The following is a 14,149-nucleotide window of genomic DNA, read 5'->3' on the forward strand; positions in this document are numbered from 1 at the left end:
TTAAAAAACCACCTCACTGGGAGAGATGCCTATGTGTCTCAGTGGTTGAGCGTCTGCCTTTGGCTCAGGGTGTGATCCTGGAGTCCCGTGATTGAGTCCCACACCAGGCTCCCTGCATGGAACCTACTTCTCCCTCTGCCTGTCTCTGCCTCTCTCTATGTGTGCCTCTCATGAATAAATAAATAAAATCTTTTTTAAAAAAATGGCAAAACAAAACAGCCTCACTGGGAAATCCAGCCTAATTTTGTGTCACCACCAGGAAGGAACATTGTTAATTACATTTATTTCTGCTTTCCAGTCAAAGAAGACTGGAATGTCAGAATTACCAAGCTACGGAAACAAGTGGAAGAGATTTTTAATTTGAAATTCGGTAAGTAAGACCTAGTGATTATGTCTTAGTTTAGAAACCTGAATGAGAGGCAGTGTTCTGAATGAATTCTAACAGTTCGGGCCTATGAAAGTAAGTTCCCCAAAACTGGGTTTTCATTTATTTCTGCTACCAAATTTGCTACTTAACCTGAGCCAAGTTACTTTATTGCTCTCAGGTTAGGTTTTCTGGGATGTCCAAATGGGAGAGGAAGGGAGGAGTTGGGGGAAGGCTTGGTTCCACTGTACACTTCGAATCTGGCTAACACCGCACATACAGCAAATAGGTTTCATCGTTTGTTTCAACATAGATTTGTTGACAGCGGTTTCCTGGAGCGCTGTCTTGAGGAGGATTCTGAGGAGATTCAGCAAGAGTGTTTCAGTTGATTGGGTGTGTCTATCATGGAAAAGGAAGTAAGGAGTGGGAGTGATAGCAATTTCCCCGGGGCCTTCCCATCCATCATTATTAAAAGGTGTTAACGTTTTGTGTCCCAGATATGGAATCTGGAAACTTTGCCTCTGATCTCTCTAACTTGATGAATTCCACTTAGGTGCACCATATGCAACTCATATCTTTCAACAGCAAACTTGGCTCTTTCAGTATGCCTTGGCCCATAGTTTATTTCTGCCCAGAGCACAGAGATCATTTTGACTAGTAATAGAACTATCCTTTGGATTTCCTTAAGTGTTAAAATGTTCTTTTTCAAATTACTCATTTTTTAGGCCTGTTCGTCAGTTTTGCACAATATACTATGCAAAATGCTTCTAATAATTGAATCGAGACTCCCTTTAAAAAAAAATACTGAATGGATATCGCTAGATGATAGGGAATCTTTGCATAACACATTTGAGAATGCCGGGACGTTAACTTACTCTGGTGATCATTTTGCTATTTATGCAAATACCAAAGCATTATGCTATATACCTGAAACTAATGTAATGTTATATGTCAACTATACCTTGATAAAGTGAAAAATTTTTAAAAAGAATGCGGACAAAAATAAAAGAATGTCTCTTAACATTTTACCTTACATGTGTTATATTTTCTTAACCTGCAGCTCAAGCTCTTGGACTCACAGAGGCGGTGAAGGTTCCATACCCTGTGTTTGAATCAAACCCTGAGTTCCTTTATGTAGAAGGCTTGCCAGAAGGCATTCCCTTCCGAAGCCCTACCTGGTTTGGAATCCCACGGCTTGAAAGAATTGTCCGTGGGAGTAATAAAATCAAGTTTGTTGTTAAAAAGTAAGTTTAATTTGCCCATGTAGTCATTTCTGGAATCAAAACAGTAAAGTTTTCTTTCTATTTGCAGTTTTTCCTAGCTGTACGCAATAGCTAAGGCTTTGTAGACTGTGATGGGAAGCACAGCTCTGAGCTTAAAATCCTTTAACCTGTGTAGATTTTCTTCTTCCATACAAGGAGAAGGGTGACCCCTCTGCCTTACAGGGGTGATGTTCACCTTGGTCACAGGTACTGTGTTGACTCTTAACATTTCTCAGTAATTGAGTGAAGGATGAAGACGCAGATCTGTATCTCTTCCAGTATTCCTGAGGCAGCTCGTGGACAGCTGAGTTTCAGTGCTTGTGTTTCTTATTTACACATCTGCAGGATTTCCATGCTTGCAGAAACTAAACTAGTGTTCTTTAATTTTCATTTCATGGAAGAAGTCATTTACTCTTCAAATTCATGTAGCACATTATGGTGGGAGGGAAAAGTGAGAGTTGTTTTTATCCATAACGACAGAATGCATTGTCGCATTATGAATAATAGCATTTATAAAAAAAAAAAAAATCACTGCTTGTGATAATGTTTACTAGCTGTGAAGATCAACAGTATGGTGGCTATTGTAACATTTCTTGGTTTTCTTTATAGACCTGAACTAGTTATTTCCTACCTGCCTCCTGGAATGGCTAGTAAAATAAACACTAAAGGTAAGAGAACATATATGCTTTGTTACACCTCTGTGCATTAAAACATTCTTTATCGTCATTACCTAAATCACACTGAATCATGTGCTCGTGTCTTTTGGGGGCTTTCAGTTTATTTCTTGGCTTTTTAAGGTATTTTATATATATAATAGGCTCTCCTCCCCCTTTTGAAACATTTCATGAAAATTTCATGTTTGCAATCCTCCTTCATTCATGTTTCCACATCTATGTTTGAGACTCAGGTAGAGGATTACACTACCACTTTAATTCTTCAGGTTTCTTTGAAAAGACCCAAACTGTATGAATTTTAATACTCTGCTTTTATAAAGCATCTTCTTCTGGGTTTTTGTTTTGTTTTTTACAATATGCAGAAGTGATCACATGCTTCTTTTATAGCCTTGCAGTCCCCGAAAAGACCACGGAGTCCTGGGAGCAATTCAAAAGTTCCTGAAATTGAGGTCACTGTGGAAGGTAAGGCCACTCTGGGTAGGCTTCTGATGATTCTCCCAATTCACTGACAGTGTCCATCAATTCTTCAGTTTACTGTTTGTTTTTATGCAAATGAATTTTTGCAAAACTGGACTTACATGTGAAGAGCTACCTATGATAAAACTAAATTTCTGAATCTTTCTGATTGAAACTTTCACAGTAGTCCACATGATGTTCCTGTAGAACATGGTAATCTGCTTGCAGGAAGATCACTAAAATTTTTTTTTTCTAATAAATTAAGGGTGCAGAGAGGAACATGTGCAATTCTCTCTCTCCCTCTCTCTTTTGAGGTGAGAGGGCAGAAGGAGAGAGAGAATCCCAAGCAGGCTCCATGCCGGGTGTGGAACCCAGTGCCAGGCTCCATTTCACAACCCTGAGGTCATGACCTGAGCCGAAATTGAGTTAGAGGCTTGCCAGATGAGCCACTCAGGTGCCCCTCCTATTCTTTTCAGTAAAGTGTTGAAGGGTGGTTTAAATGGCAGTTCCTTGGATTAAACTAGTTCCTACTACATCTTCAGGTTAATACCCTCTCCACTTGCATGGGGTCTGGAAATTTCATCTTTTCAGGTTCACAGTATTAAAGTACTTTGCACAGTGTAGTTGATTCTCAGCCTACTGTTGGTATGGATATCATCTTCCATCTCTTCAGTTCACTCAGGAAAAAAGGATTAGGATAATTCTTTGTTATCATTAGGATAATTCATTGTTAATTAAGATAATTCTTTGTTATCACATAACTTCAAGTTTTATATTGATGGTTTACAGTACTGGTACTAAGTGGAAACTTAGTCCCCTTTTATTTTTATTTTTTTTTAATTTTTATTTATTTATGATAGTCACACAGAGAGAGAGAGAGAGAGAGGCAGAGACATAGGCAGAGGGAGAAGCAGGCTCCATGCACCGGGAGCCCGACGTGGGATTCGATCCCGGGTCTCCAGGATCGCGCCCTGGGCCAAAGGCAGGCGCTAAACCACTGCGCCACCCAGGGATCCCTAGTCCCCTTTTAGTTATCTTGAGGGCATCTGGCTGGCTCAGTCAGTAGAGCATACAATTCTGTGTGTGTGTGTGTTGTTTCATCAAGTTTAGGCTCCACGCCCAGTGTGAAATCCAGTGTTGGGCTTGAACTCAGTGACCCTGGGCTTAGACCTCAGCTGAGATCAAAATTTGGACACTTAATCAACTGAGCCACCCAGGCATCCCCTCCCCGTTTTTTGAGAGAGAGAAAGGAGTGAGGAGCAGAGGAAAAGGGCGAGGGAGGAGAAAGAGTCTTAAGGAGGCTCCATGCCCAGTGCAGACTCAGAATCTGATCTCATGACCCTGAGAGGAGCATGCAACTCTTAATCTCAGAGTTGTGGGATGCCTGGGTAGCTCAGTGGTTGAGCATTTGTGTTGGGCTCAGCGTGTGATCCTGGGTCTGGGGATCAATTCCCACATTGGGCTCCCTGCGAGGAGCCTGCTTCTCCCTCTGCCTATGTCTCTGCCTCTCTCTGTGTGTCTCATGAATAAATAAATAAAATCTTAAAAAAAATCTTAGGGTCATGAGTTCAGGCCCCATATTGGTGTGGAGGCAGCTTAAAAAAATAAGTATAAAAAAAATAAGTATAAGTAAAGTCTTGGTTATCAATTAGATGTAAGAAAAATAGAGAAATGAGTAGTTAATGTAATGCTTTAATATGATTAGGTCTATAGAAGTAAGATTACCAGGTAGAAATTAGGATTGTATTCTGTTATAAACAACTGTAATTTTACAAAGAGAGATGCCTGTTTTTCTTACATAAAAGAAATTCTGAAGGTAGGTTACCTTTTGTAGCTCCAAAATTCTAAGACTGGCTTCTCAATTTCCTCTTGTCCTTTCTTTCGTGGATATAGGAAGACCCATTGAACTCCGGCAGGTTCAGGTGTACATACAAAGCAAGGTATAGAGGAGATTTAGTATCAGCCCTCCCTGGACCCATTGTCAGCACAAGCAAGAAGCTGTTCTAGAATTCCCTAGCAGATTTATTTTTAGATCTCTTGATTGGGTGGGGAGAATTTAAAACTAAATAATGTGCTAACATTATTTCTGCTGCTAACGTGTTTATTAGATTTTTTAAGTCTGGGCTCCACCATTTAGTCAAATTACTTAAAATCTCTGCTTCAGTTAGTAGATCTATAAAATGGTAAGAATAATATTTGACTCATACACTATTTTTAGAATTGAGGTATAATTCATATGTAAAATTCGTTTTATTTTTTTTTTAATTCATCACTTAAAATTACACAACTCAGTAATTTTTATTATATTCATAAGGTTGAGCAACCGACCGACCAGTTGAAGTCCAGAACCTTTTCATCACCCCAGGAAAAAACCCCATGGCTATAGCAGTTGTTCCTATCTCCCTGTCCCCTGGGAACCACTCATCTAGTTTTTTGTCTCTGGATCAGCTTGTTTTCAACGTTTCATATAAGAGGAATGACACACACAGTGGGAGATCCTTTGTGAGCAGCTTCTTTCATTTGGCATCATGTTTTCCAGGTGCATCTGGGTTGTAGCTTGTCCTAATTCTCCAGGGCTTCCCCTCCATCCACCTTTTAAGATTTTTGGTTAAATATACATGACATAACAAGGCTTGACCGTTCTTTTTTATTTTTATTTTTTAAAGATTTTATTTATTTATTCATGAGAGTCACAGAGAGGCAGAGACATAGGCAGAGGGAGGAGAAGCAGGCTCCATGCAGGAGCCGGATGTGGGACTCGATCCCAGAACTTTGGGATCATGGCCTGAGCTGAAGGCAGACACTCAACTGCTGAGCCCCCCAGGCATCCCGGTCTACATTTTTTAAACGTGCAGTTCTGTGCAGTAAGTGCATTCACATTGTTGTGCGACCATCACCGCTGTCAATCTCCAGACCTTTGTCCTCTTACCCTGTTGAAACTCCACCTGGTCAATACGGAATTCGCCTCACTTAAGTAACTGCCGCTCCATTCTCCACCCCAGCCACACATTTGACGTTCTGTCAGCAACGTACCAAGCATTCACGTTTCTCCATGTACTCACCACCACTTTTTATTGTTTCTTATTTTTTAAAGATTTTATTTATTTGGGGGGTTGGGGGGGGCAAAGGCAGAGGGACAGACTCCCAATTCATGCTGACACCCTGTTCCAGAACCATGAGATCATGACCTGAGCCAAAGTCAGACTCTTAACCAACTGAGCCCCCTCCTCAGGCGCACCTTCTGTTTCTTACTTTTTGGATAATATCCATCCCATTGGGTGTTCCATTTCTTTTTTTTTGGTGAATTACATTACATCATGTGAATGTACCACATTTTGTTTATCCATTTATCATGTAGACATTGGGGACATTTCTGATTTGGGGGTATTATGAACAATGCTTCTATGAACATTTGTATGGACATAAGTTTTTAATCTTTATTTTTTGAGGGTTTATTAAGTACAAATAAATGTATTAACTGGGATGGTCCCGTGTAATTGCTAATACTTTTCTTGCTTTGCAGTAGTTTCAGCAAGGGAAACAAGATAGGAATGCCCTTTATATTGGGTAATAAACCCATTTATTATACTAGTTTAGAAACCCAGTGTTTCTAATTCAAAAGGAAAGGGCTTAAGATCAGTGATGGCTTGGTGAAAAACGGTTTTGACCTGACTTGAGATGAACAGAGAATAGGTTTATATTACGTTCCCCATGCTGTAGAGGCCCTTGTCCCATGGTAGCTTTTTGTTGCTTAACAAGGCTATAAATGGACTCTAAACGTAAGTAATAGTCATTGAAATACCACTAAACAGTTGTTAGTATTTTAAGGTGATGTATGGAGTAAAAGCTGTGTCCATATCCAGGAACTTTTTGACCATTTAATGAAGAGGGGAGGTATTTTGTTTGCACTATACTAATACTGTTTTTAAATTATATGTCATGCTTGTATGGAATTGTTTTACTTTTAAAAAGTAAATTTTTTACATATGATTTATACACGGTAGAATGTACTCATTGTGATTGTATGGTTTAGGTTTTGAGAAATGTTTGTGCCACCACTTCACTCAATTTTTTGAACATTTCCATCACTCTGACTTGCTCCCTGGTGCCCTCAGTAGCCAGTCCCTCCCAGTCGGGCCCACAGGCAACCACTGGTCTGCTTTTTGTCACTATGGAATGCTTCTGCTTCTTCTGAAACTTCATATAAATGGAGTCCTACTGTATCTATTCTTTTTACGGCTGGCTTCTTTTTCTCAATGCTTTTTGATTTACACTTGGGGCATATTTCACTATCCCCTTTTTATTGCTGAGTATTCCACCATGATGTGGATTCACCACATTTTGTTTATACATTTGTCAGCGGACATTTGGTTTTGTTTCCAGCCTTGTCTAAAAACGACACTGTGAACATGTGTGTACAAAGTGCGGCATATGTTCTCCTCCTCTTGAGATATTTAGGAGCAGAATCATGGAGCTGTTAATGTTCTGCAAAAGTACTGAACAGTTTTCCGAGGTGGTTTTGCCATTTTACACTCCTGCCAGGCATGTATGTGTTCCAGCTTCCACTCGTCCTCTCGGGATTCGGCATTGTCATTGTTTTAAATTAAGCTTTTCCAGAGGGTGTGTGGTGGTATTTCATTTAACTATCAACCTGAATGTTGCTTCATTAATGAAGAATGATAAGAACTAGATAGTTCAATCAACTCCATTTGGTCTGTTGCTCCCAGACTCCTTTCTCTCTTGCTCTGTTACTGTCAAAGGCTTGGTTTACGAGCATTGACACAAGCAGAGTTGTGAGCTGGGTGCCTTAGTGGCCTCTTGCAGGGCTGTGGTGATGGGAGGGACTGATGGCCTCTCCATGGTTGTACCTGCCAGCTGGCACAGGCTGCTAGAACCAGCTAGCCCACATACACTTTGCTTTCATTGCTATACCATCTTAAGGAAGCTAGCATTTTTATTCAGGAGTTTTTAAATAATTAAAGAGTAGAATGTTGGGTCTGGACATTTTATTGTATTTATTTTATTTTTTAAAGACCTTATGGGGATCCCTGGGTGGCGCAGCAGTTTGGCGCCTGCCTTTGGCCCAAGGCATGATCCTGGAGACCCGGGATCGAATCCCACGTCGGGCTGCCGGTGCATGGAGCCTGCTTCTCCCTCTGCCTATGTCTCTGCCTCTCTCTCTCTCTCTCTCTCTCTCTCTGTGACTATAATAAATAAATAAAAATTTTTTTAAAAAGACCTTATGTATTTGTTTTAGAGAGAGAAAGAGAGCATATATGCGAATGGGGGCAGGTGCAGAGAGAGGAAGACAAGCAGACCCTGTGCTGAATGGGAGCCAGAAACGGGGCTCAGTCTCACATTCCTGAGATCATGACCTGAGCTGAAAATCAGGAGTTGGACACTTAACCAACTGAGCCACGCAGACATCCCTTGACATTTAATGGAGGATGACAGATACATTTCATATTGAATCCTCCATTCCCACCAACACCTCTAATACTGGTGAGGATCCTAAGGCCATATCCAGGCTAAGTTCAGAAGATGGGGATGGCCACACACATACTGAGGTTTTCCCTTGCTGACATTCAAGGTCTTGTCCACAAGTACATCAGAGACTATAGTGTGTAGTGTGTAGTGTATAGTGGTGAAGACCAAGGAACCAGACTCCGATGGCTGGTATCTCAGCCCCAGCACCTACTGTGTGGTCACCAGCAAGTTACGTAGTCCCCAGGACTCAGTGTCTCCATGGGTACATTGGATGTGGTAATGTTACCTGTGAAAACTAAATTAGTGAACACACAACATGCTTGGGGCAGTGACCATATGCACCTTTCACTGTTGGTAGTGTTGTTGCAAACATTGGAGATAAGAATAGGAAGTAGGTAACTCAGTAGGAAAATAGTTTAGGTGAAAGCTCAGTGTTTTTTTTTTTTTTTAATTGTATTTATTTGAGAGAAAGTACGGGTGTACTTGGTGGAAGAGGGACAGAAGGAGAGAGAATCTCCAGCAGACTCCCTGCTGAGTGCAGGTCTCCATCCCAGGACTCTGAGATCATGACCTGAGCCGAAATCAAGAGTCAGACGCTTAACCTGCTGAGCCCAGAAAAGCCCAGAAAGCCCAGAGTCCATACGTATATTCTACAAACTAGGAAATCGGAGTTTGAAGATGTATCTTTAGAATGTTGGTTATTTTCTAAAGAAAATCTGAGGAAACTTAATTTTTAAAAAATTTTCCCATTATTTTGACTATTTTGTTTTTAAATATTGCTGGTTGGCTACAGATTAAAATAAACTATTTAATAATTAGGTGACCCTACATAAAGAAGAATCAGGGTCAGGGATTTATCAGAATCACCTAAACAGTCCTCTTCATTCAATGGAAAAACAACTGGTTTCCTAGAACACTGTTTCTAAATTATACTAAGAATTCAAAGGAAAGAGGCACCTGGGTAGGTCAGTGGGTTAAGCTTCTGAGTTTGGCTCAGGTCATGATCTCAGGGTCCTGGGATCAAGCCCCCCTTTCAGGCTTCCTGCTCAGTGGGAAATCTGCTTCTCCCTCTCTCTCTGCCCCTCCCCATCTGTTAAATAAATAAGCATCTAAGCATCTTTTTTTTTTTTCCCCTCAAAGGAAGGATGTGTCCAGAGTCAGCTAGAGAATCTAAAGGAAGATTTCTTAGTAGAGATAGGATAACCGTACCTGACATTGTGATTATGATCAAGGGTTGAAAGGAAAACACATAAGCAGACATAGCTACCCCAAAATTAGATGGCTCCAAAAGGGCTCGAACGAAGCATTCAGTGAGTCGAAAATACCTCAGATCTTCTGGAAAGCTAATTCTGTCTGGATAAAAATGGCTGAATATAAGGATGAAAGTAGAAGAATGGGTGGATGTGGCCTGGGGCCTGCGTGTCCATTTGCATTGCTCAGTGCCTGTGTCCTGTTTGAACTTGATTTGGTTTTTAAGGGGAATCACAAGCAGTACTTAAACATGATGAAATATGTGTATTGATTGATTTTTTTTCTTTTAATTTTTCTTTAGGCCCTAATAACAACAACCCTCAAACCTCCGCGGTTCGAACCCCTACCCAGACTAATGGTTCTAATGTTCCCTTCAAGCCTCGAGGGAGAGAATTTTCCTTTGGTACATATAAATTTTATTTTTCTTAATTTCATCCATTTGAAATAAAAGGAACCAATACAAACATGTTATTTTTCTAGGTGAATTTTTTTTTTATCTGGTAAGTCAGTATATATGAGCTATTAAAGGCACTATAATAGCTACTTAACCCCTCTGTGCCTCAGTCTCTGGATGTGTAAAATGGGGATATTACTTCTGCCTCATGGGGTTATTAATGAGAATTCTAAGTACTAAGTTATTTAAAGGGTAGAACCATACCTGGCGCATAGTAGATGCTATCATTGTTTTGGTGGGAGGTTTCTTGGTTTTCATTTATTTTTAATTTTAGCCTATGTCATTTATTTGTGGCCAATGTATTAGTAATATGATAAAACAGTTTAATAATGTCAGATTAGAGTAGTTGCCAAGATATGACTATGCTAAAAACCTGTGTATTTTTTTTTTGTGCTTGTTAAAAATGTACAATAAAATAAGAATGCTGAGCATAGATGTATTTTGCTAAGTATTGCTAGTAATGGTCTCATTTTTCACTTGCAGAAGCCTGGAATGCCAAAATCACAGACCTAAAACAGAAAGTTGAAAATCTTTTCAATGAAAAATGCGGTAAGCTTATTTTGAAATGTTAGTGCTAAAATATATGGTGGCCTTTTTTCAGTAGAAGAATGTGCACAGAATAAAATGTTTAGCATTTAAATTTTACGGTCATTGGAAGTGCATGCATTTTGCAAGCGTGAATGCCATCATTTCTCCCACTTTTCTGAGCCTGCAAAATGAACAAATTTTTCTAAGATTGAAAGTAGTATGATCTTTAAATATATATATATATATATATATATAATTTTAGTAGCTACAAAATGTAATTTAAAATGCATTTTTAAAAAAAGTTTGAGTTTTGAAAAGTGATGAATGTGAGAAATAAAAGAAACTCTGTGTTTTACAGGCGAAGCTCTTGGCCTTAAGCAAGCTGTAAAAGTGCCGTTTGCATTATTTGAATCTTTCCCAGAAGACTTCTATGTGGAGGGCCTGCCTGAGGGTGTGCCATTCCGGCGGCCGTCCACTTTTGGCATTCCAAGGCTGGAAAAGATACTCAGAAACAAGGCCAAGATTAAGTTCATCATTAAAAAGTAAGGGCAGTTAGCAGAAACAAGACTGGCCTTGAAGCCTGTACTTGTGATACAGACAGATTGGTACATGGGTTCACCTCTGTCAAGACAAAATGAGCTCTAGGAATCCCCCAAAAAAGTTCTTTAAGCTGTACTTTCGTAGATCTTACAAGTTTTTCATAATTGGTAAGAAAGGAAAGGAGGACTGTAGCTTGTCAGAGGGATAACAACTTGATAGTGTTAGGTCTACCATTGTCTTATTTTTAATGGTTGATGCTGCTGGGGTCTAAGGCGTGCAGTTTTAATAAAGTCCTGTGATTTCTCCAGCTTACAGAATATTTTCCCTTTCTTCATTTATTTTTTCTAATCTCTACACATAATTGTGGGGCCGGAACTCATGACCCCGAGATCAAGTGTCGGGTGCTCTTCCAACTGAGCCCACCAGGCGGTGCCCCCAGAATATTCTAAATTTCCATCTGCAGGGCAGCCCCGGTGGCTTAGCGGTTTAGCACCACCTTCCACCCAGGGCGTGATCCTGGAGACCCAGGATCAAGTTCCACGTCGGGCTCCCTGCATAGAGCCTGCTTCTCCCTCTGCCTGTTTCTCTTTCTCTCTCTCTCTCTCTCTCTCTAATAAATAAATAATCTTTAAAAAATAAAATAAAATAAATTTCCATCTGCTTTGGAGGTCTGTGAATTAGGCTACCACAACTGAAATGGATGGAAATAATCAGAATTTAAAAATACGGGTTAGTGCTCAAGAATTATTTGAAATTGATTGAAGTGAATTTTATTTTATTTTATTTTTTTAATATTTTATTTATTTATTCATAGAGACACAGAATGAGAGAGAGGCAGAGACACAGGCAGAGGGAGAAGCAGGCTCCATGCAGGGAGCCCGATGTGGGACTCGATCCTGGGTCTCCAGGATCATACCTCAACCACTGAGCCACCCAAGCATCCCTTTGCTTCTACTTCTTAATAGAAAAAGACACATGCTTAAGTTTTCACAAGCCTGTCCCTGTTTACATGCTACCCGTGAACAGTGTGCTCCATATATCCATCCTCAAGTCTAGCACTGACTGGATTCTTCCAAGGTTTAGTGGAAACCATGGACAGGAGAAGCTAATATAAGCTAGGCAGGACTGGATAGGCATTGTGATCATGACTAGAATTAGGTTTTTTGTATATGTTACTTTAGACGAGGGATGTTTTTTCTGTTCTTCCATTACTAAGTTGAATGTATATGTATAGAAAGTAAAATTTTAAAATCTTCGTCTGATCTTTAATGTTTTGCTATTGGATGATTAGCACACTTTTTTTTCCTCTCTACTTGTTTTTCAGGCCTGAAATGTTTGAGACTGCAATTAAGGAGAGCACCTCCTCCTCGAAGAGCCCTCCGAGTGAGTGTTGGAGTGAGTGCTATGGAAAATGTGCTGTGAGAAAATTATTTTGTTGCATTGATTTTTTAAAAAAGATTGTTGAAAGAGCAGCTACTGAATCAAAACCAAGAAAGCTCATTAAAACTCATGGTTGTGATTTCTTTACAACTTTGAATTTATTTAATATAAATGAGAATCTTTGTGTGTCTGATGCTGTACTAAAACACAAGAAAGAGAAAAAAGTAGAGGGTATAAACCATCTTTCAGGAAGCTTAATCCCCCAGGATGACAAAATGCACCAGAAGAAGGAACAACCCTTGCACAAAATTGGGTTAAATACTGTCTTGTGTAGTCTGAATTATAAGCACATTGGTAGAGCTGATTTAATTACATTTTGCATGTCTTCTAATCTGAAGTTTCTGTTTTAAGGAAAAATAAATTCATCACCCAACGTTAATACTACTGCATCAGGTGTTGAAGATCTTAACATCATTCAGGTGACGATTCCAGGTATGATGTTTCTGTCTTTCTCTTGTTTGTGGGGTTTTCCATGTTTGGGCTTTCACTTGACCAACTCAGGTTCCTAGAGCTTGCTCTGTGTGGTGCGGTGCCCCTGCCCGCCTTGCAGAAAGCACTCCCCAAACACATCACCTCATCAGTTCCTTTTCAGAAAGCTCTAGGCCAGATGCAGGCATGAGCTAGTACCTTTTGTCTTATTTCAGAAATTTGTTCTAAAGTGCAGGCAAAGCTCCTTGTAACAGGAACAAAGGCAGAGCATTTTCATTTGTGTTGTTAGAGTCAAATCACTTGATTAAGTCATTTCCATCTTGATCAGTATAAAATACTGAAATCTTCTGAAAACATGAAGCAAGTTCTCTCAGAGCACCTCACAATTAACTTGGAATTAAAATTGCATTATTAAGCTATGACTGTCCTCTTAACTTTTCTAGATGATGATAACGAAAGGCTGTCAAAAGTTGAAAAAGCCAGACAGCTCCGAGAGCAAGTGAATGACCTCTTCAGTCGGAAATTTGGTGAGTTTGGTGTTTGCATGGTGCCCCTTGCAGTGAGCTAGGACATTTCCTTCCAGTGACATCTGCACAATGGATTATGCTCAGATAGCTGTTACCTTCCTACATAAAAGGAAATAAAGTTGGAATGCAAGTGTTCGAGTTTCTCTAAAGTTTTTTCCTAAGGAAACCTTAGCTGTGTTAGACTCTTGATGAAGATCGCCATCAAAGTGAATAGAATTGAGGTTCAGAGGTAGGGTAGTTTGTTGTGTACTGTGGCCATCATTAACCGTGGAAACCATCTTTAAAAATGTTGCTCGTGTGCTTTCTAACACTTTAGAGATGATAGATTGATCTGTGCTTTTATGCTGCTTATCTTGTTCTAGGTGAAGCTATTGGTATGGGTTTCCCTGTGAAAGTTCCCTACAGGAAAATCACAATTAACCCTGGCTGTGTGGTGGTTGATGGCATGCCCCCCGGAGTTTCATTCAAAGCCCCCAGTTACCTGGAAATCAGCTCCATGAGAAGGATCTTAGATTCTGCTGAGTTCATTAAATTCACAGTCATTAGGTAAGTGAGGCTTCCCTGCTTGTTCGTCAGAATGAATCTGCAGATCATGAGGCTAAGTCATCTTCCAGAATATAGTTCTATGTAATAATAGAATCAGGTTTTCCATGTAGTGAAAGGAACACTTAAAATGCTTGAGTTCTTCTACTGTGGGATTCTTTTCTTCCTGAGCTGACTCTTAATTCTCTAGTTTT

General features: G+C 39.9%; 1 protein-coding gene across 14 annotated transcripts in view; it reads left to right on the forward strand.

Annotated features, from left to right (window-relative positions):
- Nucleotides 1–14,149, forward strand: part of LOC140639095 (general transcription factor II-I) — a 113,235-nt gene that overhangs the window by 92,864 nt on the left and 6,222 nt on the right. For 7 of the 14 annotated variants that reach the window (XM_072837510.1, XM_072837518.1, XM_072837511.1 and 4 more), the window contains 11 exons: nt 299–370; nt 1,425–1,608; nt 2,236–2,294; nt 2,688–2,762; nt 9,796–9,897; nt 10,432–10,497; nt 10,835–11,018; nt 12,341–12,411; nt 12,808–12,888; nt 13,329–13,412; nt 13,775–13,958. In XM_072837510.1, the coding sequence (XP_072693611.1) occupies nt 299–370; nt 1,425–1,608; nt 2,236–2,294; nt 2,688–2,762; nt 9,796–9,897; nt 10,432–10,497; nt 10,835–11,018; nt 12,341–12,411; nt 12,808–12,888; nt 13,329–13,412; nt 13,775–13,958 (1,162 nt within the window). The remainder of the gene's footprint in view (nt 1–298; nt 371–1,424; nt 1,609–2,235; nt 2,295–2,687; nt 2,763–9,795; nt 9,898–10,431; nt 10,498–10,834; nt 11,019–12,340; nt 12,412–12,807; nt 12,889–13,328; nt 13,413–13,774; nt 13,959–14,149) is intronic. The other 7 variants (XM_072837513.1, XM_072837514.1, XM_072837521.1 and 4 more) reach the window with 1 other exon arrangement.

Source organism: Canis lupus, chromosome 8 (genome assembly GCF_048164855.1).
Source record: "Canis lupus baileyi chromosome 8, mCanLup2.hap1, whole genome shotgun sequence".
Lineage (NCBI taxonomy): Eukaryota > Metazoa > Chordata > Mammalia > Carnivora > Canidae > Canis > Canis lupus.